Source organism: Poecilia reticulata, linkage group LG9 (genome assembly GCF_000633615.1).
Source record: "Poecilia reticulata strain Guanapo linkage group LG9, Guppy_female_1.0+MT, whole genome shotgun sequence".
Taxonomy (NCBI): domain Eukaryota; kingdom Metazoa; phylum Chordata; class Actinopteri; order Cyprinodontiformes; family Poeciliidae; genus Poecilia; species Poecilia reticulata.
This window is the reverse complement of record NC_024339.1, coordinates 6,037,662-6,059,677: the sequence shown is the minus strand read 5'-3', so window position 1 is coordinate 6,059,677 and position 22,016 is coordinate 6,037,662. Positions and strand designations below refer to the sequence as shown.

Sequence of the window (22,016 nt, the reverse complement as noted above, 5' to 3'; positions counted from 1 at the left end):
TCTTCAGAAAACAAGTCACTCCTCCAAGAGACGCTTGCTGTGACAGGCAATTTGTAACGTGCCTTACATGTGTCACAACACATCTCTAATAGCCACATGCATAGACACACAGTCGCTCATATGCATTCCCAAACACCAGCATGCATCTAGCTCATTTAAACAACACAATAAAACATACATTTTCTAATCTTATCTTTGCATTTGCTTTATTTCCTTCCCTGGGTACAATTCCTTTTTTTCAGTCTAAGAGCAGCTACTATCAGCTCCCCCCGCAGCACGCAGCCTCTTAAGCTCTGAGGCTGTGATTAGTATTCTTCCAAGAAGGGACCAGCGTCTCCGAAGTGCTGTAATGAATCTTAGATTTAACGCGCTCTAATTACAGCTTATCATTTCATGCAAGCCTTCAATTATGCACAGACAAAAATGGTGATATTTAGTACCAAAGCGGCTTTCTGTGTCGGCGCCATGCGCTTGTTTTGTCGCCACAGCGGACTCCATTGTGCGTCGCCACGCCGATGGTAATGATGATTTGTTGCTGGGGTTCGCTTGGCTTTTAGACTTTAGGGTTAATTCTAACTTTGCTCTGTGGCGCAGTCGGACCAGCGGCGCCCTCTAAACGCTGCCACAAGTAGATTCATGTGTTGCTTGCCGTCCTAATGAGGTAATGGCTACACCAGTCTGTTATTGTGACAACCCATTTAAAACGGAGCATGTCCCACTTTTGCCAGTGAACTAGGAGTGTAGATTGGACTTTCTTATGTTGCTTCAGCCATTCTCAAGCTGGTTTGGGATTGTTCTGCAGAAATCAGAGTGTTGGTGGACAGTGTCAAAGCAGCATTGATATTTTTGCTGGAATACTTTGCATTGCAAATGAGAAAAAGGCTCAGTACTCAGTAAGCTATCAGTGATGTTCTGGCTTGATCTGTGTGCCATTCAGCATGCCCATAATGGAGCATTTATGATCCTTGCCTCATTTACTTTTATATTTAACATCTGCTGGTAATGGTAAACCGGAATGTTTTTATGACCTTAACTCTTCTCTAAGGTAGAGACATGGTGGCATTAAGCGACGTCTCTGTCAAACTAAAAATCATGTATTTATCAAGCCCTTCTTTAGTCAGTATTTTGTAGAGACACTTTTTTTTTGCTCTGTCTTTTTTGGTTAATTCTTCTGTTGAAAGTTTAATCTTCACCTGAATCTCAACACTTTTGCAGGTTTTCCTCCAGAACTACCTTTTATTTAGCTCCGTCTATCGTTCTGTCAGCTCAGACGAGCTGAAGAAAAGCATGATGTCATTTGGAAGATGCTTTGTTCCGGGTCATGTACAGTTTTAATTATCAACACATGTAGTGTATTAATGAGGAAAGCTTTGGGTTTGAAAAGTATGCCTTCTGTGACATCAATACATAGCAACTTTATCTATACTGAGCCACTGGAGGGCAGCGCCTCCAGTGGCTGCAGCCTTAGGTACCTGTCTACTCATGACTTATGTTTGTTTTTTTTCTTTTGGACGGACTTTACTGAAATGGAGGACCAATAAAGGTATTCTTATTAAATTACTCACAAGTGGACTCTACTTACCAATTAGGTGACCTCTGAAGCAATGACTTATTAAATGTATTATCTCTTTGTTATCATGTCATTAATTATTTTTGGATATGAGAATAAAAAGGAGTAAATGAGGGGTGCACCGATCTTTGAAAAGTCTGACCTGCTGATTCCAGTTTTGGCCAATACTGATGATTTTCAGACCCTTGGTGAGGTAAACTAGATCGGTGGACAAGATTGGATGCTCTACTTTGTGTTGGTTGATAACCACAATAAACATAATAAATGCATGAAGGCGGTGGTGAAAATCTGACAAAATAACATTTTCTTTTATTGTATTTAGCCTGTAATAATAATGACATAAGCACTAAGTGGCAGGAGAGCATCTCTATTCCCTTTATGTCTGGACAAGCGGTGCATCCGCTACATTCCAACTCTAACACAGCCTTTATGACACAGAGTTTGTGTCTATGAGGACCTCTCTGTGAGTGTGGGTGTCTTCATGCCAGTGTGATTAATAGCCGCTTTGGAGCTGTGACAAACCACAGGGGCGTCTTAAAGCCGATCTCTAATGGATCATCTCTCCTTGGGCAATCCACTCCATTCCAACCTGCCCACCTGTATCCAGAAGTCACACAAACACACACACACACTTGGAAATGAACACATGCACCCATGACCATAGCTGCTCATCACTTAATTGAGAGGGGTCGGTGTGTTTTAATCTAATCCACTGATGTTTATATACCGAGTGGCCCATTAAAGAGATGTGACCCTGGCCAATTGATCCACCTCCTTTCTGCTCACATCCAGTGTCTTGAAAAAATATTTGTACTCCTAAATCTCTTTCACGTTTTGTGATGTTACAGCCACTTTATTGCATTTTATTGAGGTTCTGTGGGACAGGCCAACTCAAAGTAGTATATAACTGTGAAGAGAAAGGGAAGTTAGAAAAACGTGGCATGGATGTGCATTCGGACCCTTTTTCCTTCCAAGCCTCCTGAAACCAAAAGTTTACATACATCGAATAAAAACACACATTCTTCTTCACTGTCTGAAGTCGGAATCACCAAAATTATTTTCTTCTGCTAATTCCGACTATAATGACAAAAACAATATGTCAGAGATTTATTTATTATTGTCCCCAAACATTAATAAACTTGGTAGCATTACCTAAAATTCTCTGTCTTGGGTCAAATGTTTTGTGTTTCCTTCCGCCAGCTTCTCTGAGTAGTTTGTTGGCCTTCTGATCCATTCCTCCCAACAGAAAGGAGGAAGATTTGCCCACATATTCTCAATAGGACTGATATCTGGGCTTTATGATGACCACACCAAAACATCGACTTTGTTGTCCTTAAGCCACTTTGTAACTACTTTGGCTGTAAGTACATTTAGAAGACCAAAGCTTTAACTTCTTGGATTATGTTTTTAGATGTTTCTTCAATATGTCAACATAACATTCTTTGCCAGCCCTTATGCTTCACAGTTGGTGTTTGAAGGCTTACCAGCATCCTACTTTTTCCTCCAAATGTTACGATGGTCAATATGGCCAAACAATTCCACTTTAGTTTTGTCAGACAACAGGACACATCTCTAAAAATGAAAGTCTTTGTCCCTGTGTGGATTTTCAAATCACAATCTGGCTTTTTCTTCTTCTTCTTTTTTTTTTTTTTTTTTAGTAATGGCTTCCTCCTCACTGAGTGGCCTTTCAGCCCATATTGGCACAGGACACGCCTTATGGTGGCTAGTGACACTGTCTTACCAGCCTCAGGCAGCATCTTCACAAGGTCTTTAGCTTTTATTCACGGGTCCATCTGCACATTTTGAACCAAAGTTCACTCAACTCTTGGACAGAGTTGGACATTCCCATCCTGTCTACACTGTCACCCCAACTTTCAAACCCAGGTTTAACCTCCCTCCTGAGTCCCAGACCCTTTTTCAAGGTTTTCTTTATATTAAAGTTTAAATCTCATTCTATATGTTTGAGGTTTCTCACAAGCCTTTCCTCTAAATTATAAATGAAACACTGAGACTTCACTTTGATGTTGGGGAAAATCTAATCTAAAAACCAAGAGGTTTTTTTCTTCTTCTTCTTTCTCATGTTTTCTCTTGCAAACTCATCTCCACAATATCATTCACAGCTCAGAATGACCAATATATTCCCCAAGGAGTATCGTTGAAAAGCTCATAAATGTAGTAGAAAGGGGTGTGAGTGTGTGTGTGTATAGACATGAGGTGCACACATCTTCAGAGTGTGTAATTCTTTTCAGTTTACCTCCTTTGATGGATCTGCAGAAGAGCAGGGTCACGTACGGCTCGAGACGATGAAAGTCGCCGAGAAAACATAAAGAACTGTGAAAGAGTACAGCGAGGATGTGCAACTGTCTCTTTCATCCAGACTCAAAATGAATGCGGCCACGCAGACCCCCTAAATAAACGTCCGGATGCTCCCAAACAGGACGGACGTTAAGCAGCTCGATTAACACAAGGAGGGTGATCTGCCGTAATCAGGCAGAGTGTATTGGCTGCAGAGGGGCCCTTTCACGTCCCCTGAATACAGCCATCCGGGTTCGCACAATGCCGCCAATATAAATGCAAATCCTGACATTCCCGTCACTCAGCCTGCTTTACCAAAAGCCCTGCCGCATCGGTCCCGGATCTAAATGAGCCGCGATCTGCACTACTGTACACATTATCTGTGTGCCGATGTGTCTGCGTGACAAAGCCCGTATAAAAAAAAAATAAGTGTGGGGCATAATGAGAGAGAAAGCCGGAGAGAAATAGAGATACAAAAGTGACAGCAGTGGTGGTTTATGTATGCAGGTCTGCTTCATGGCGATGAGTCTGAGATTGTGAACTACGCTCTTCCTTTGGCGGGTTATGCCTGCCTCTCTTTGCCTTGTCAGGTCCAATATTCTGCTGCACAAAAAAAAAAAAAATCTGGGTGATGGCTTGGGTGGCGAGTGTACGCATGGGTGCCTTTAGTAACCACCAGCGCCTGTACGCACACATGCAATTTTCTCGTGTTTTTTGCATGCAGTCTATCATGTCACTCAGATTTTTTTGCCAAACCTCAGAGCACCGGTCTCTCTCCAGATTATGTTCTGTAATCAGAATCTTGATTTGCCCCTCCTTCTACGCTGCAGGGGCAAGCTTGTTCAACAAGAAAAAAAAAAAAAACTTCCCAAAGTTAGCATTCGGAATGCCAGCTCTATTTAAATTAAAGCTAGCTTTGTTTTCTTCAAAGTTTGTAGTTATTCATATAAGTGGAAGTGGATGAAGCATTTGGACAAATGTTGTTGTCCACAACCCCCAAAGCTATTCTGTCTCTGTAACTTTTGGATCCAACTCCAGTACCTTGCAAAATGTTTCATATTTCTGGAACTCATTCACATCTTGACATGTTCACAACCCTACCAACCAAGATATGTTTAAGAGATTTTATAAGATAGACTAAGACAAAGCAGCTTTCACATAAAAAAAAAAACTAAACTGCAGAATAAACTGAAAACATGGCATGAATTTACCTTCAGGTTCTTTTACTCCTAATACTCCTAAACATAATCTAGCTTCAACAATGGCCTTTAAAGGTTACTTAATTAAAAGAGTCCCTCTGTGTTTCTCAGCGTAGGTACAGATGTTCTGTGACGATCCCAGAGGTTTTTCAGAGAAAATTAGCGAACAGATAATCATCAAGACAAAGAAACACAGGAGACCAAGTAGTGGGAAAAATTAAAGCAGTGATATGTTATAAAATAATATCCCAAGCATTAAGCATCTCACAGAGCTCTGGGAATCTGAAAAGGGACGAGTATGGCACAACAACATATCTACTGAAACTGGCAATCTAGGTGAGGTGAACATGAAGCAGGATGTAACCAAAACATCCACGGTGACTCATGAGGAGCCACAGAGATCCGCAGCTTTTGTGCGAGCATCTATTGATGCAATAAATTAATTGCATGATAAATTAAAAGGAGCACAATGATTTCCACTTACATCATGTACTGTTTTTTTTTCTTTCTCTCTTTCTACCAAAGACTGGATGACAAAAGTCTTCAGTCTGGTGCTTTTGTCTCAGCTAGTTATTTTTTTGAAGGACAATTTTGTTTACATGGACTTTATAGTTCATTTATTTATTCTTTCTGTTGTTTTGTTTATCTGTTTTGGAAATTTAACATGTCCAGTATTAAGTGATGATTAGAACTTAAAGTTATTGATCTTTGAGAACGTGTTCTTGCATTATTACGTAGGTCTATGTTGTAGTGGGACATGCCTTTAAAATGCAATCGGAGCTACAATAAAACAGTTCAGATTAAACATATCAAAGTATATTGACATGTTAGAATGGCCTAGTCAAAGTCCAGAGCTACATCTAGACAAGAGTCTGCCACAGGAGTTAAAAACTAATCTTTACATGTTCTCGTCCATCAGTTTGGTTGAACTTTGGCTATTTTGTCGTGAAGAATGATCCGAAATGTAAGTTTTTTTATTTAAAAGTTTTATCGGCTCTCATGGCCTTTATTTGATAGTTAATTGACAGGAAAGTTGGTAATGAGAGATGGGGAAAGACATGCAGCAAAGGTCGCCAGACCAGAAATTGAACCTACGACGGCTGCGTCGCGGACTAAGGCCTCCATACATGGGTTGTGCTTAACCCCTGCGCCGCCCCAGCACACCCAGAAATTTAAATGTATAGAAGCTGATCGAGACGGTGAAACTGGAACAAAAGGTGGTTTGGAGTTGTAGCTGTAAAACGTTTTCAAAAATGTCAACATGTCACCAACGTTGGATTTGAAACGTTGATGCCGCAATGTTTTTGCAAGGCACTGTATCTCTTTATCATCCAGCAGAAAAGGGATTTAGGATTTTTGACACATTGTTCAGGAAGGAGTTCATCTCTTATTGATTTCTATGGCAGAGAGATGCACAAACTACAGTAAATGCCACAAAATCCAATATGTTACTGCGTGGCTTTTTGAAAGAGGGATACACGAGAGTCGAGGCAAGATGGCATATTGATCCCCTTCCAGTTTTCACTGAATGCCACAGAGAAAGCTGTAAAACGACATAATTAGCATAAAGCTCATTAAACGTGGAGCGCCATGTGAAAATTCTCGTCGGCAACCGACTTTGGACACCACCAACCACCATGAAAGATGGTGAGAGGAGACCATCTGGATTATGTAATGAGGGTAAACAAGTCTCAGTCTGGGGGATGGGTGGTGGGGAGGGATGCTAAATGTTGCATGGAGCTACACAACACTACAGTTTTGCTCCTAATGACAGAGCACTGCTTGTTTTTTCTTCTTCTGCCTTTTTGAGAGAAAAACAAAACATTTAAAACATTCCCTAACTTTGTATGTGATGTCAGAAGTGGGAAGCCTTCTGAAGAGTTTTAAGAAAAAGCCGACAAACACTCCTGTCGCTGGATTCAAACAATTACAGTCACCCATGTTCCTATGAAGAATGTATGACAGTGTCTTTGGAGTGGAAGACCGTAGAGAACAGACTCCAAGGGACTTTGGAAATGTCGGCTCAGTGAAGGAACCCCCCACCCCCTTCACTCGGTGGACCACTTTGCTCCTTAATTCTGTCACCAGAAAAGCAGTTAGAGCTCAGTACTGTTTAAGTCCCCAACACTAATAGGAGAACTGCTAATGAGGGTAATGCTAGCAGAGAAATCCCAGAGTGTTGGTCATTAACATTTCAGTGACTGCATGCTAGTGTTTGGAGCTGTGAGCAAAGGGAGCCCTGCAGGCACTGTAGGGGCTCCTAGTCCTCCCTGGGGGAACTGCTTGGCTCTTTTCTCTGCCCCTGGAGGAAGAGATATCAAATCCTTTTTTCTGGGTTCCTTTAAAAAAAAAAAAAAAGAAAAGACTTCACAGGTCTTTCCCTCAAAGCTTTTTCTTTTTTTGTTGTTGCTCTGTCTCTGTTGGTTTGCAATCGTTTCCTGTCTCCTAGTCGCTTTCTCTTCAACCCGATGTTTGTTGAAGTCTGACATGTTTGTTACGCCTGCTGACAGGGAGTAGGGAGCAGAATGCTGCAAATCATTTCGCTTATTGCAAAGGGCTGCCATCAGAGCCCCGCTGACAAACCTGATGAGAACAGATCCAAACATCGGATCACCTTGTCCTCTCCTCTACCTTTTCCCCTCATTAGTCAGTGAGTCTCACCTCCGTTGGCTTTTCTTCTAGCCTGTCCCCTGGCTGTCTGATTCTTCTCAGACAAATTCAAGTCGCCCTCCATTTACCTCTTCCATCTAACATGTCTTGACTGTCCTCCCTTCTGTTATCTTGCAGAGGGTACCCAGATGACCCCATTGAGGCAGAGCTGATTGATGAGCGCCACCCTTACATCCACGGTATGTATTCAGCACCACTTGCTCAGCCCGAGAGAGGCAGCATGGCCAGTCTGGACCGAATGGCTGGCCGGCGTTCACCTTCCATCGACAGCATTCGCAAGGACCCCCGCTGGCGGGACCCCGATCTCCCCGAGGTCATCGCCATGCTTGGTCACCCCATCGACCCGGTGAAGTCCAACGCCGCCGCCTACCTGCAGCACCTTTGCTACGAGAATGACAAAATTAAGAAGGATGTGCGCCAGCTGAAGGGGATTCCCGTTCTGGTCAGCCTTTTGGATCACCCCAAATCTGAAGTGCACCGCAAAGCCTGCGGCGCACTTCGGAACATCTCCTACGGCAAGGACAATGAAAACAAGGTGGCCATCAAGAACTGTGATGGCATTCCGGCCCTCATTCGTCTGCTGAGGAAGACCAACGACATGGAGGTCCGAGAACTCATTACTGGTAAGAGGAACATTTCCCATAAAAATGAAACTTTTCGAGCTTTACATTGTGCTATAATGTTATTTTTTCATCAAGACATACCTGGAGTTCGATTCATTTATGCATGTTTGAGAAATCCTTTAATCTCCATGGCAACCATTCAGTTGTACAAAACACCTGGGCTGCCCTAGCGCCTGCAACTCCAGCTCTCAGCTCCTTCAGACTAGCCAGCAGCAATTAGCAAACACCTGGTGCAAGTGCACATTTGTGTCATCACTGTTACAAACTGCTTCTCAGTGCAACACCTGTAAAAATATTGTTCAAGGGTTAATAGAGGAACGATGTAGGAAGCACTAGTTTTTAAAGAGACAGAGGCTCAGTTAAAGGCGTTAAATTATGATGTACAATTGCTTTCAAGTCATAACAAGCATTTTCATAAGTTAAGGTAACAGTTATCTGATTGTGCTATAAAAAGGCACTATGTGCCAGGAAAATACAAACTGCTTCTTTAAATAATTAACATCTGCTTATTGCTGAAGATAGAGTAAAGTCTTCAGTCTTGTTTTTGGTTTTTAAATAACTTATTTTCAGAGGGGGAGGAAATTGCTACAGTCATATTTTATCCATCAAAAATCTGTGTCTGTCACAAATTTCCTCCAACTTCTTTGCGATTATAATTCAATTTGACAGCATAAACGCTGTAGCATGATCATCAGTTTACGGAGAACAGGGGGTTTTATTCCCCACCGGATCCGTCTTCGCTCTTCTCTCCTCTCACAGGCGTTCAGAATTGTGTGTCTGGCAAATCTCTCTCCAGTTTGCTACAGCTGCACATTACCATGCCATTTGAAGCTCACATAGTCGTTACAAAGTGAAATTGCTGCAACAGAACCAATAGGCTAAAAATCATAACTTTTAATTGCACGTTAAAGACTCTCTCTTTTGCTCTCGGTTTCTTGGCGAGAACTCGGTTGACTCTGCTCCAGCGGCAGGAGTTACTGCTGGGCCCTTTTTTCAGAGTCCAAAGTGAAAACAAAAAGGGTCCAGGTCTAATAGTCGAAAGAGGTCTTAATAAATTTGGAAAAGAGAAACCCCACGATTAATCAGTGTGTAGTCGCCTGGCACTGAAATTACATATTTTCCTTCCTGTCTACTCTTTGAAGCCTTACATCTACGCAGTAGTTCTTTAGTTTGGCAGTCCTGTCTATTTCTCTCCAGTAGGCTGCCATATCTTTTATATTCTGCACCGCACTGTGCTCCTAGTTATTGATACAAATTTGTTACGTTACAGGAATACAGCAATGTTGACATCTATATATCTGCTTGGACCTTTTACTTTCTGTGATTGGTTTGTGTTGCAGGCGAGATTGATATTTTCTTTCCTTCTCTCTTTCGCACTAAGCTATGTGAATCAAAGTTTGTCGCTAGGAAGAGATGGTGTGCGTATATAGCCCTGCAGAGCTGCAAATGACTCTTTCTTCTAATCATGGAGCCGACACATTTCTGTAAATGACCTGAGCTGCACCGTTACGAGGAAGCTCAGAGTTTTGGAAGCAGATTTGATCACAGAAACTCCAAGATGCTCCAACTGAGCTGGTGTGTGTAAACAAATAAGGTGACATTTAATTACTTTAGCCACAGTGTTCTGTACTGTAAGCAGAAAGACAGACTGGAAGCTAGAAGATCTCCCGTCAGGAAAAAACAAAGTCACACAAGTATTGATCCCTGTAGAAAAGTCTGTAATCTGCATCAGATAACCGAAGACGTTTTAATTCTTCTTGGAGAAGCTATTGAATCAGAAGTGATGCTCCGGTGGAAATCATCTGGGAAATACGTGTGCGTGTGCGTGCGCGTGTGCGTGCGTGCGCGTGCATGTGTGTGTGTGTGTGTGCGTGTGTGTGTTCAGTTTATTCCAGCTGATTTAACCTGACACGCTCACACACTGTGGCATCTGAGAAGAGATTTTTCTTTTCTTTTTTTTTTTTTCCCGGTGCACTTGTGTGAAAAATGAGACACTTTAAAGTGAGATACCCAGACCTTGTGAAGTAGGTGCCAAGTGAAAACACTGAGTGCATGCTGAAATTTAAGGAGGAGGGGAATGGATTTGCTTTTTATGCTCTTTAGGGGGAGGAACGTCGTCGTCACGTTAAGTTTCCAGCACTGACAACAGCTCTGGCTCGGCGTTATAATACGAATATCTGTGCGACTGTCACCCCAAACTACAAACATACAGGCTATTATTTACGCTGACGCCAGTCTTTATAATCCCAGCGCTTTACGAACCGTTGTGGGCATGCATGCCTAAGTGTTTGCATAAGTGAGTCTCCTTTGTTTTGACAGAGATGTAGCAGTGAGCGATGGCGGTGCTGTTGCAGAAATGATTGCCTTTACAGCACCGTGTTGCTCCCTATTGAAGCTAAAAATAACCCTTCACCACAAGACAAGGAGGACGGAAGGGAAGGAGGCTTTTCTCCCCCTCTCTTACTCATTATTCAGCCCTCCCACGCTCAGTCTCTGTTTTTTTTTTCCTTTCCCTCTCCTTCATTCATTATCTACAGACGGTGATTTTCGTTCTCTTGCTGGTTTACTCTTTATCCTGCTTTAGGTGGCCATTGCCCCGCAGGAAACCAGCTCCTCACAATGTAGTTTCAGCTTGCGTCCCCAGCCACTTGTCTGGAATTGGCTGTGCTTTTCTGCAATTAAATATAATTCAAGGTTTTGTTTTAGTTTTTTTTTTGTTGTTTTTTTTGTTGTTTTTTTTAACTACAGGGCTCCTTTTCTTAGTTCATATGTTTAAGGGTTTTGCTGTGGAAGTATGTGCAACCCTGTGCAAAAACCGCTCAGAGAGCTCTGTTTTCTCCTAGTGGAAATGGGTGACGTGGAAGGAACCTAGTGGTTTCATTTTCCAACACACACGTCCACACACGCACACACACATGCATGCACACACGAGACATTCAGACAAGTCATTTATATTTTTAGAACGTTTTACTTTTCAGAGTAATTCTGTTTTCCTGTTTCAGCAGCCTCTGGGCTGTTTGTGGCCTCAAGCAAATTCCTTTGTGAAAAGTGAGATCATGAGGCAGATTGGTGCTGCATTTTCCACAGATTTTATTCCTCATATGAGGCTACAAACAAGAAAATGTGACATGAGAAATCAATAACTGAAGATAGAGGACGTCTGAGTTGGACCTGATAGCCATCTTCAGGTTGTTCAACTTCAACTTATCTTAAACTAAATGAATGAAAATAATAACGAATTGAATTKAATTTTCAGCTATTCTTTAAATTAAAGTAGAAAAAGACAATTGCAATCAAATAACGATTCAGCTTCCTCTTGTTCATCACCTTGTTGCTAACTTGATACGCCTTTATTAGAATTGTGATGAACACTAAAACTCTTTCACAGTAATAAGTTTGTCAAATTGTCCCAGGAGAGCTAATTAAGACATTCTTTAGTGAAGCCGCATCCAATTCCTGTGGTTTTGATTATTTGATTATTTCCTGGATGACTTTTTTTTTTTTATAAATATATAACATTGAATGCGTGTTTATTCTTACTCACACTGTTTTTGTGTGAAACTTCCAAATCAACTTTAGAGCAATATCTAAAACCTTGTGAGCATGGTGGCAGAATCTGCTAAGAGTCTCGTTATCTGTAGAGAAAATAACCCTGAACCAACATGAGCTGAAATGCCACTCAGAAAGGAGGAAGGTTTGACCTAAAAAGCCAGATTATACTTTGAAAATTCACTCAATTATAGATACATTTTAGATTTTTAGATTTTTTATTTTTTGATTTTATTGGAGACTGATGCAATTAAATCCGGAATGCTGGCCATCGTTCCATTTGTTGGAAGAAAGTGGAAATACCACCTCAACCATGAAGTACAGGAGTGGCAGCATCACGCTGTGTGGGTGTTTGGATCCAGGAGGGACTCGTGCACTTCAAAAATAGATTGAATTATAAGAAAATAATACATATTAAAGCATAAACTACTTTGATTAGGCCACTAAACTGGTACAGGGGATCTGATCGAGACGTCACTAGAAGACCATTTATGCATGAGTGTGTATGGGTCAATAGCGTGAGTCTGCATATTTAGGTCTCCATCTTTGTTCGGTTTTTATGCACTTTGAATCCCCTTTGCTAAACTGCGTCTCCCCGCTCTCATTGCCACTGCGACGTTGATGGATGGCAGGAGGGGTGAAGAGCAGAAGGAGAGGAGGAGAACCGTAATGGGCAGAACTAAGTTAATAGCTCTGCTTGAAGAGCAACATGTCTGCCAGTGGTGCCTGGAAAATTTAATTAGCCCCCGCTACAGCTCCAGTCCCGTTCCCAGTCCCACTCGTCCTTCCAGCCTGTCCAATCAGAGACAAAAAGCCAGGGCGGGACGTAAAAGGGAAAAAACAAGGCAAGAACTGAGACTCTGAAGACAAACGGACTTCCTTTGATGAATTTTGGCCTTTTAATTGGAAATCACAACACCACCGTTTTCATGCTTCCAGTAAGACTTTGTTGTTTTTCAATTAGTTTTGAAAGGAAACCCGTGCGACCCGGTTTGACTGTTTACCCCTGAGAAGTTTCCTAAACAGATAAGCAGCATTAATAAATCAGAAAGGAACAGCACTTCCAGACCTTGAAAGTGGTCTGACTTGGTTATCAAAGTTGCTTGTGAAGTCTTTTAAACTGTAGATCCTGACTATTTTACAAAAAAAAAAAACGTTTATCTAAGATCAGCATTGAGAGGTCAATTACTTCTTTTCTTTTTGGTCACTTTTCCCAAACCCCAGTTGGTGTAATGATTTATGCAATTGCAACACCAGTTTGAACACTTTTATCTATCATTCAGCAGCTCTGAATTTTTCACAAGCAATGCCATCCTCGGCACTCTCTACAGTTTTCATCTTGCGGTGCGTTTAAGGTGAGCTATTAGACACATTTACAAAGTTGTGCGCTTGTACCAGGTGCTTGGTCGGGTGTTTCTGCCCCGGTTCAGCCGTGCCTGGAAGACAGCAGGACTCCCCTCAGGCGTCTGTCTCTCACAATCTGACAGAGGACAGCAAACTGACTAAACCCGGTCCAGAGTCACTGGCCTGAAACAGCGACAGGACGCTGGATGGAGATCGTCACTTCCACGGCGCTCTGTCAACCTGAATAACGCTCTGTCAGTGGGCTGTATGCCTGTCGGACTTGATGGATCGCCGCCACGGCAAAGACATGTCTTTCCCTCCCCTTAGGCTTATGTGATCAGCGTAGAGGTGACTGATTCCAGCGGACTGAGCAGTATTTCAGCCGGAACACTGGAGGTGACAGCCAACCAGCCGGGATGGAAAGAATTGGCGAGGCCGCGTGTCGCTTCATGCGTCCTCTCTGGCAGAAATAGGTTCCCGGTACCTTTTCACTCATCGCTTTCTTTCGTTTCTACAAATTGCCTTATCCGCGTCCGAGCTGTTGAAAGCAACGATTTAAAGATCGACAAATTCAAAAAATCTATCCGATACGTGTAGTTGAAACTGATGCCGTCGTACTGTTGAGACAGGACCACTCTGGCACTGAGTTAATTAAACCATCATGCAGTTAATTTCATGGTAGGGTGGAATATATTAACAAACGGCGAAGATGATGAAGATGTATCTTGCGGATTACTGGCATGCTGTTTATCGCTCATCCGCTGAAAACATGGAGCATGTCGCCGTGGCGGAAATATGGACTAGATATTTTCTGCACAGTTTGTGACCAGGATGATGGTGTAAAAAGATCATCCTGGTGCTGCACTCACTCTGTTTTGACTGCACACTGAATACACTGCCTGTCACAATCTGATGCTAATGACACAACGTAATCAAGCTGTCAGCCTGGCAGGCAGGCGTGAATGTTCTGCTATCTGTCACAATACCAGCTCATATGAATGTTTGATTGTTGTTACATTCTTGCCTGGATTTTTATATTTCCTTTTAATTAGGTAGATACCAGCATAAACTTGTCAAATACCATAGCATAAAATAAGAATAATAAAATAGCAGATACATTTAGTGGGATTTCATGGTGTGACTTGGGATGGCTCCATCTGACGTTTTTTTTTTTTTTTTTTTTTTTTTTTACCTTTAGTGTACATGACACTTTTTCTTGGATATGATGAAATCTAGATTAAAATGTGGGGGTAACTATGCTTTCACTGTGTCTGCCTCAAAACTCTGGTATAATTAACCTCAGCATAGCACAGAATCTTGAAAATGTCTGTTAAAACTAGTCTATTTTTCTAAGCCATAAAATTTCATACAATATGAGACTTTTACCATCATTGTGTGATCAGTTCAATATTATTCTTTTTTTATGGTCATTGTATTCATCTTTCCCTATTTTGTCTATTGGCTGTCGGACTTTTGTGTGACAGAAGCATTAATGTCACCTTTCGTAAGTTCATAAATGGCAAAAATGTCTTCATAAAATTAAATATATTGTATAATAATATATAATGTTTCTACAATTATTTTCGTTTTAAAACCTCACCTATTCCAAATATATGCTGCAACAGACTGAATATTACAATGAATACAGGAAAAGATCACCTGGATTTCAGTTTGGATTGATTCATTATACAAAGGTGTCATTTTAGCTGTTTCACTCTCTTACATGTCCCATTATTATCCTCATAAAATTCAGCTGTCTTATAAGCTTGCATTTTGGGATTATTTAAGATAATAAAAGGACAGACAGACAACACAGTTATGAAGAAGTTTGAGGATTGGAAATGAACACCAGTGAATCATCGGCATAAAGGAACACTTCATGTTCATTTCATCTTTAGATGCCTTGAATGTGTTAACAGCATTAGTGGTTGTTGGGAAGGAGGGAGGAGTAAGTACAAGTTCTTAATTATACCGAATACTTAATTCATCAAATAAAAGTTAGACTCTAAAAGTTGGGCTTACTAATACATGGATCTGCTTGCTTTGAACAGAGCAAGCAAATTGCACCCTGGTATATTATCATAAGGTAAAGCATTAAAGGAGCAGTGGCAATACTTAAATATTAGACTGACATACTTTTGAGAAATGTTAAAATCAACATTTATATGTGACATTGATTTGGAGGTATACTTTTTTTCAACTTGTCATAAAACTTATGGCGGCAGCATACCAAGATGCTGGGGTTTAGCCTTTATCAATTACTTTGATTGACCAGACTGTTGTAATGTCATGAGTTGCTTAAAGCCAAAACAAAAAACAACTTGACCTGGTTGATTTCCCTGACTGTCTTTGGAAAATGGTGCCTCAAGCTTCTTTCTTTGGATATTAGAGAGTTCTGTGAGATCCAAATGGCCAATAAAAAAAAGAATAAGGTTCCTTTATGTCATTAAAGACTTTGAGGAGTTGATCTTCAGACCTTAAGTATTCGTAATAAATCGCTATTGATTGTCTTGACTCAGAATCCTTTGAGTTTATTCTGGCAGAGACAGATACTTTTTTAATACTCATCTGCACCTTTAAAAAGCACAAGCTAAAGTGAGCTCATAACTCAAGCTGTTTGATCTGTATAGCCTCACTATATCATGCACGATAGTTTTTCTGTCATTAAGGAATAAAAGTGATGCACAGACAGCAGTCTAGTGTGGTGCCGGTGTGCCTCACAGCTCTAAGCCTCCATCTGGAATGTTTAAATTAACATTAGAAGCTGAAGTGAAGCTGTCTGGCTCTTTGAGGCAGTTTCTGGACTGGTGCTTACTCAGCCATGTGTACAGCTGCACAGTTAGCAGTTCAGTGTGTCTAGGTAATATAGAAATATAGCATTTGGATCTCCTCCTGTTGGTACATGAAAAAGGACAACGACTATGCCAAGTAGTCAACTGCAGTTGTAGGAGAAAGTTTTGGGATGGGCAGAAATGTAGTTTTTCACACACTTTAATTAGTTTCTATGGTATATTGAGGTATTTTCCTATGAAATCAAGTTTATTTAATAGGTTCTCATTGGGTTTTTTGGGGGGGGGTTTATGTATAGTTTCTTGACCATGATCCAAAAATTTCATATTAATCAGCAAGTAGCTTTTGAGTTGTAGGAACCTGGATTTATTGGGAATTGCCACCCACAGTGTACGCTTCAGACTATTCAGTGATTATTGTGACCAGGCTGGCTAAACTAGACTCTTTGTTGTTCTTGGAGAACCTTTCACAACGTTGTCTATGCTCATTCAATCAGAAAATCCAAAAGAGTGGGAGCAAATATTCTAAATCTTACTTTACGCTTTCTAAATGTCTAGTTCTCTGTTGATGGAAAGAGAGTAAATACACTTTAGCTGGACTAAAAGGCCAACATTATTGTCCTTATCACATTAATGGGTCTGTGCCTTGTTTGTCAAAGACATTAGAAAATACAGGGCCTTAGGTAAACATACTTCATCATCTTTGTCTGCACTTAATAATACAATTTCACTGATGTGACAACCTCCAGGTTGGCGCAGACTTTTTGTACATCTGGAGAAATTACACAATATGAGTTCTGCAGTTCACTCATGTCGTATCAATCAAGTTTCAATAATTCTTTATGTACAGCAGATTTCACCAACAAGGCAGTTCAGCAAGTGGTACACATCATAACACAAAAACAAAAAAGTCACAATGGCACCATGCAGTCACCAGTTTGAGAACAATAATTACATTTTTATCAAGTCCCATAATCAAAATCAATGACACATCACATTTGTTGGTCAGTGTATCATTTATTATGGTTCAAAGGCAACTGGAAACTGGTGGGCTTTTAGTTTTGTTTTAAAGGAACTCAGTGTTTCAGTTACTTTGCAGCTTTCTGGAAGTTTTTTTTTCCAGATTTGTGGAACATAGAAGCTGAATGCTGCTTCTCTAATTTTGGTTCTGTAGACGCAGATCAGAACAGAACCAGAAGACCTGAGCGATCTGGAAGGTTGACACAACAACAGCAGATCTATGTAGCCCATAGGTAGATTCACTACTGGAGAATTTACATAATCAGATATCATAGCAATGACTAATTAATACTACCGTATTTTCTGCACTATTATCTGACTAGTTGTCAGAACGCTGGTTTGTTAATAAAGTTTGACTGACCTATCTACCTACCGACAATCTAGAATCAGGTCGTCTGCAGGTCATTTAGCACCACTTTCTAGATGAACATGCTGTGCGCAAACGGAGAAGGGTGACCATTGTCCGGCCACGCCCCGGCCCAGTCGCAGAAGGCTCTCCTCGCCGACCGGAGTCAGACTGTTTTGTTGACATTCTTTGTCAACAAAGTGGCTTTAGACATTCATCCTTTAGTGCAGCTCCATCTAGTGGATGGATAACATAACTCTAGCCTCTACTGTAGCGTCTATTCTATGCGCCTTATAATGCGGTGCGCCTTATATGTGAAAAAAGTTTTAAAATAGGCCATTCATTGAAGGTGCGCCTTATAATCCGGTGCGCCTTATAGTGTGGAAGATACGGTACTTAATCTCATGTGACTCTATGTATTAATAGCAGTGGTGGGAAGTAACTAAGTACAAGTACTTCGTTACTGTACTTAAGTACAATTTTCGTGTATCTGTACTTTACTTNGGGAGGATGAGAACAGTCACGGTGCTCCTACTGCTTGGTTACTTCTTGCTTATTGGGCCTTGGACAGTGTTCATAGTTGAGCGTTGTTAATTGCTATGTTTAATGGTGCAGACAATTATTATTTCTGACATTGGCAATATGGGCAACCGCCCAGGGTGTTATTTTTTTAGGRATGGCAGGAGACCTCTGTGTATTGTGGCACAGAGATGAAAGCAAAACAGAATGAAGAAGAGTTTGAATTGATACTGGTTACATTTATTTCAGCTCCAAGTATTTCATATCTAGGTGGGAAAGTGAATCTTTCAGATCAATTTGAGAAGCAATTTTGATAGGTGCACTTAATTTTATTGTCATGTAGCACGGGGTGCTGGTTTTGATTTGGTCTTGGGTTCAGTGGTCCAGACTACAACTCTGCTACGTGGCTCTTTGGTTCCATGTCCTCCTCTGCCAGTTGGATTTCTTATGTTAGGACAGGAGACGAGATGTTTCCATCCCTGAAATTATGATGCATAGAATCACATATCTAAGTCTAAACTATGTTACAGAGTAAACTCAATAAAAACATGCTTTATCTGTGGCATTGTTCATTAAAATGGCACATTACTGAYGTATTAAAATTAAAKACGATTGGTTCACTTAATGATATTAGTGATTAGGYAATGCATTCAGCRAGTACTTTTACTTTTAATACTTAAGTATTTTTAAAAGCCARTACTTTTTTACTTTTACTTAAGTAAAATGTTAATGTGGTACTTTGACTTTTACTTAAGTACATTTTTGTCTGTGTATTTGTACTTTTACTTAAGTAAATTTTTTGAGTACTTTCTCCACCACTGATTAATAGTGATTTACTCACTGAGTTATATTTGATGTCTAAAACTGAAAGTGAAACTGACAACATGACCTACTTTATGCTTAACTTTGCTAATTTCTGATTGGGCTTACTAATACATCATTCAAATTTAATTCCCAGATTGTCAGTTAATCCTTAAATATATATAAAAAAGCACACATAATTCAAACTGGGGGAGCGTCAACCACGACTTACACATGCTTCAAAGATGCGACAGGCCTTGATATGCTGCTAAATCCACTTTCTTTCCTCATGTTCCTTTCCTACACAACATCCATCTTTCATTATCATTTCATTCTAGGTTGGTATCCAAGCTTCCTTTTTTGTTTTACTTTTCCACTTTGGGTAGCAATTGCATGATATTGGAAGGGAGAACATATAACAGGAAGATTAGAAAACCTATCACTCTGTTAATTACATATGCGGTGTGAAGCTTCATGATTGGGGGAAAAAAAAAAGCAAAAAAGTCAAGGTTGAGTAATTGGTACCCAGCAGCCCAGTGGTACTTTCTGTCTCACACTGATCTTACTGATTGGATCTGTGTAGCATTATTACTGAAGCAAAACATCTGGGACTAACAAATGCATTAGTTTAGCAGAAACAGTCATGCATGTTTTTAAATGGTTTGTTAGAGTAAAAATGGTTTTTGTTCTACCACTTTAAATGAGTGTTGGAAGACGTTTCATGGTTTTAAAGCTTAGCTCCTGTAAATAATTTGAATAAAATCTTATTTTGTCATCAAAATATAAATATAATTTCTACAACTTTACAAATAGGTTTATAATGTTACTGCAACATTAGAAGGATTCAGGACAGATATGTGCTTTTAAAAGATTCAACAAATGAACACAGTTCTGGTGTTTTTACGTCCAAATAAAGCTTTAATTATGCTGATGAAAGCATATCAATATGCTCAAGTTAAACATACCACTAAAGTGCTGTAAAAAATAAATCGATATTGAACTATAGAGGTATTAAATTTACTATGAACAAAGCACACAATTATTCAGCAATGTAATTACTTTAGCTTTGCTTGTGTTGTGCTTTGGGAATAATTTGCCCCTGGATACAGTCCGTCAGGCAGTAATTTAAGTTTTTATTCCCGAGGGTTACTGAAATTGCTCCATTCATTTGCTAATATGTTTTCTCAAAAAATAACTAGGGTTTTGTTGAATATGTCTATTTTTAGACAGATATGTTCTTTAGCTTGATGACAAAGTTGGAGTAAAGACGCAAAAAATGACAGAAAAATGTGTATTTATCCTAACTTGTCTATATGTATGCATTCATTCATTCAACAAACCTTTTAGCAAATAAAACAGTCTCTCTCAACCACGCCGAGTTATTTTTAGTCCAGCTTCTTCTTTTTCATTTTTTTTACTTGTGTGTGTCTGAGCACGACTGCACAGAGGAAATACTGACCGTCTGGAAAATGTACAGGAACTTTATTAAAGAGCCATGCCAGAATGTACGACAGCTTCAGCGCTCTGCTAATGGTCCGCTGTTCAACTGCACAACACAACCACACACCGCGGGCGTCTGTGGACGTGCGTTCACACACGCATTGAGCACGGCTGTATGTGCATGTGCACAAGCGTGTGAATCTATGTTTAATCTTAATACTTGAGCTCCCAGCTGTTATTTCTCTGAAGCATGAGGCTTGGGGGCAAAGAGAGAGAGACAGGCAAGCACTGTGTTTTTTTCCCTATAAACAATAGAATATACCTTAGTTTCTGACAAATTTTTAAAATTTTTTTTAATATGTAGAAACCTTATACTTTAGGTTTGCATCCCACATTTTAAAGTAATACAATGAAGGGAAAAATAGAGATGGATTAAATGCCAGTACTGTCATATGTTTTGACACTAAATCTCATTTGCAACATACAGAACCACTGCATAAATTTGAGTATTATTGAAAAATCCATTTATTTCAGAAACACCTTATATTGATAAACTTTACAGGTGGACATTTGAAAGCCTTAATTTCTGCTAATTATAATGATTTCTCACATATAGTTGATGAAAACATGACATAACAGATTATTTAGATCAGAAACATATTGATATAGAAGTGTTGGCTTAATGTAAAGTATGTTTAATGCCAGCTTTTAGGATATTTTCAAAAGGGACTTTTGATCTGACAAATGAGAACAGATATTCTAACTTATCTGTGATGACTGTAGGTATGTTAAAGTATTGACTGAATTTGATGGCACAAGTAAAACAAACAATGGAAACAATGACAGAAAAAGCTTTTGAATATTCTGTAAAACATTCATATTAAACTTTGATATGTGGCCTGTTTTGAACCACTGATTTTTTTGACCTGCTGATATTTTCAAATCCAGATTATTAGAATATAGACGGACAGACTGAACGTTCAAACAGAGCTGCTCTGCTTTGAAACATAGTGTCTTCCTGGTACTTGCTGAAGTTTAGCTCTCTCTCTCCATGTCGCAGTCTGATCATCTCAATATGAAGTAGAAAATGCAGTTCTCTTTTAAAAAGCTTCTTCCATCTCTGCTTACACCTCACTGATGCTGAGAAACGCTAATTTCTTCCCACCGTAACTACTTTGACAGCATCGGGCGTTACAATGACATTACCCAGCAGTGCTTATGAACTCTATTCACTCTTGTAAGATGACCAGAATATTTTTGACCTTCCAACTCCTCTGTACCCACCTGTTTCCAATCATAATTCATATCTTTGTGTGAATCTAATATACGTTATTGTTTTCCAAACTAGAGGTCCTATCACTGCAGCGCGTGTTAGAACCCCGGGGAACAGAACATTTTGTCTCTGCGACTTGCAAATATTTCTTCTGTCACTCAGCTTTATCTTCCTGCTTCTCTGGTGGAAAGCAAACTCTATCTAGTTTCCTGCATGTCTCTGTTTTTTCTTTTGTTCCTCCCTCCTTTGTTTTGTTTTGTTTTGTTTTGCTGTTTTTATTTCCTGTAAAATAGGCTGGAGGTTATTTTTCTGTGATTAGATGTGCAGCCACTGCTTCTCTGTTCGTGTTGTTTGTATGGTGACTGATGCATAAAATCTCTCTCGGTGCCGATTTCATAGGGTGAGAATAATCTGGACGCACGCAGCATCTACAAAACAAATGGTTACAGTAGTGCTCGAGGTAGTGAAGCTGGCTAACATATATGAGCTCTGTTAAAGAAAAGAAGAAGAAAAAAAAAAAACGGTGCGAGAGTGAACATGTTTTCAGTGAAATTTTCACCTAGTGATTTTCTTTTTAT

General features: G+C 40.0%; 1 protein-coding gene across 9 annotated transcripts in view; it reads left to right on the top strand.

Annotated features, from left to right (window-relative positions):
- Positions 1–22,016, top strand: part of arvcfb (ARVCF delta catenin family member b) — a 153,195-nt gene that overhangs the window by 75,090 nt on the left and 56,089 nt on the right. For all 9 annotated transcript variants that reach the window (XM_008417644.2, XM_017306596.1, XM_008417640.2 and 6 more), the window contains one exon: positions 7,852–8,357. In XM_008417644.2, coding sequence (XP_008415866.1) covers positions 7,852–8,357 — 506 coding nt within the window. The remainder of the gene's footprint in view (positions 1–7,851; positions 8,358–22,016) is intronic.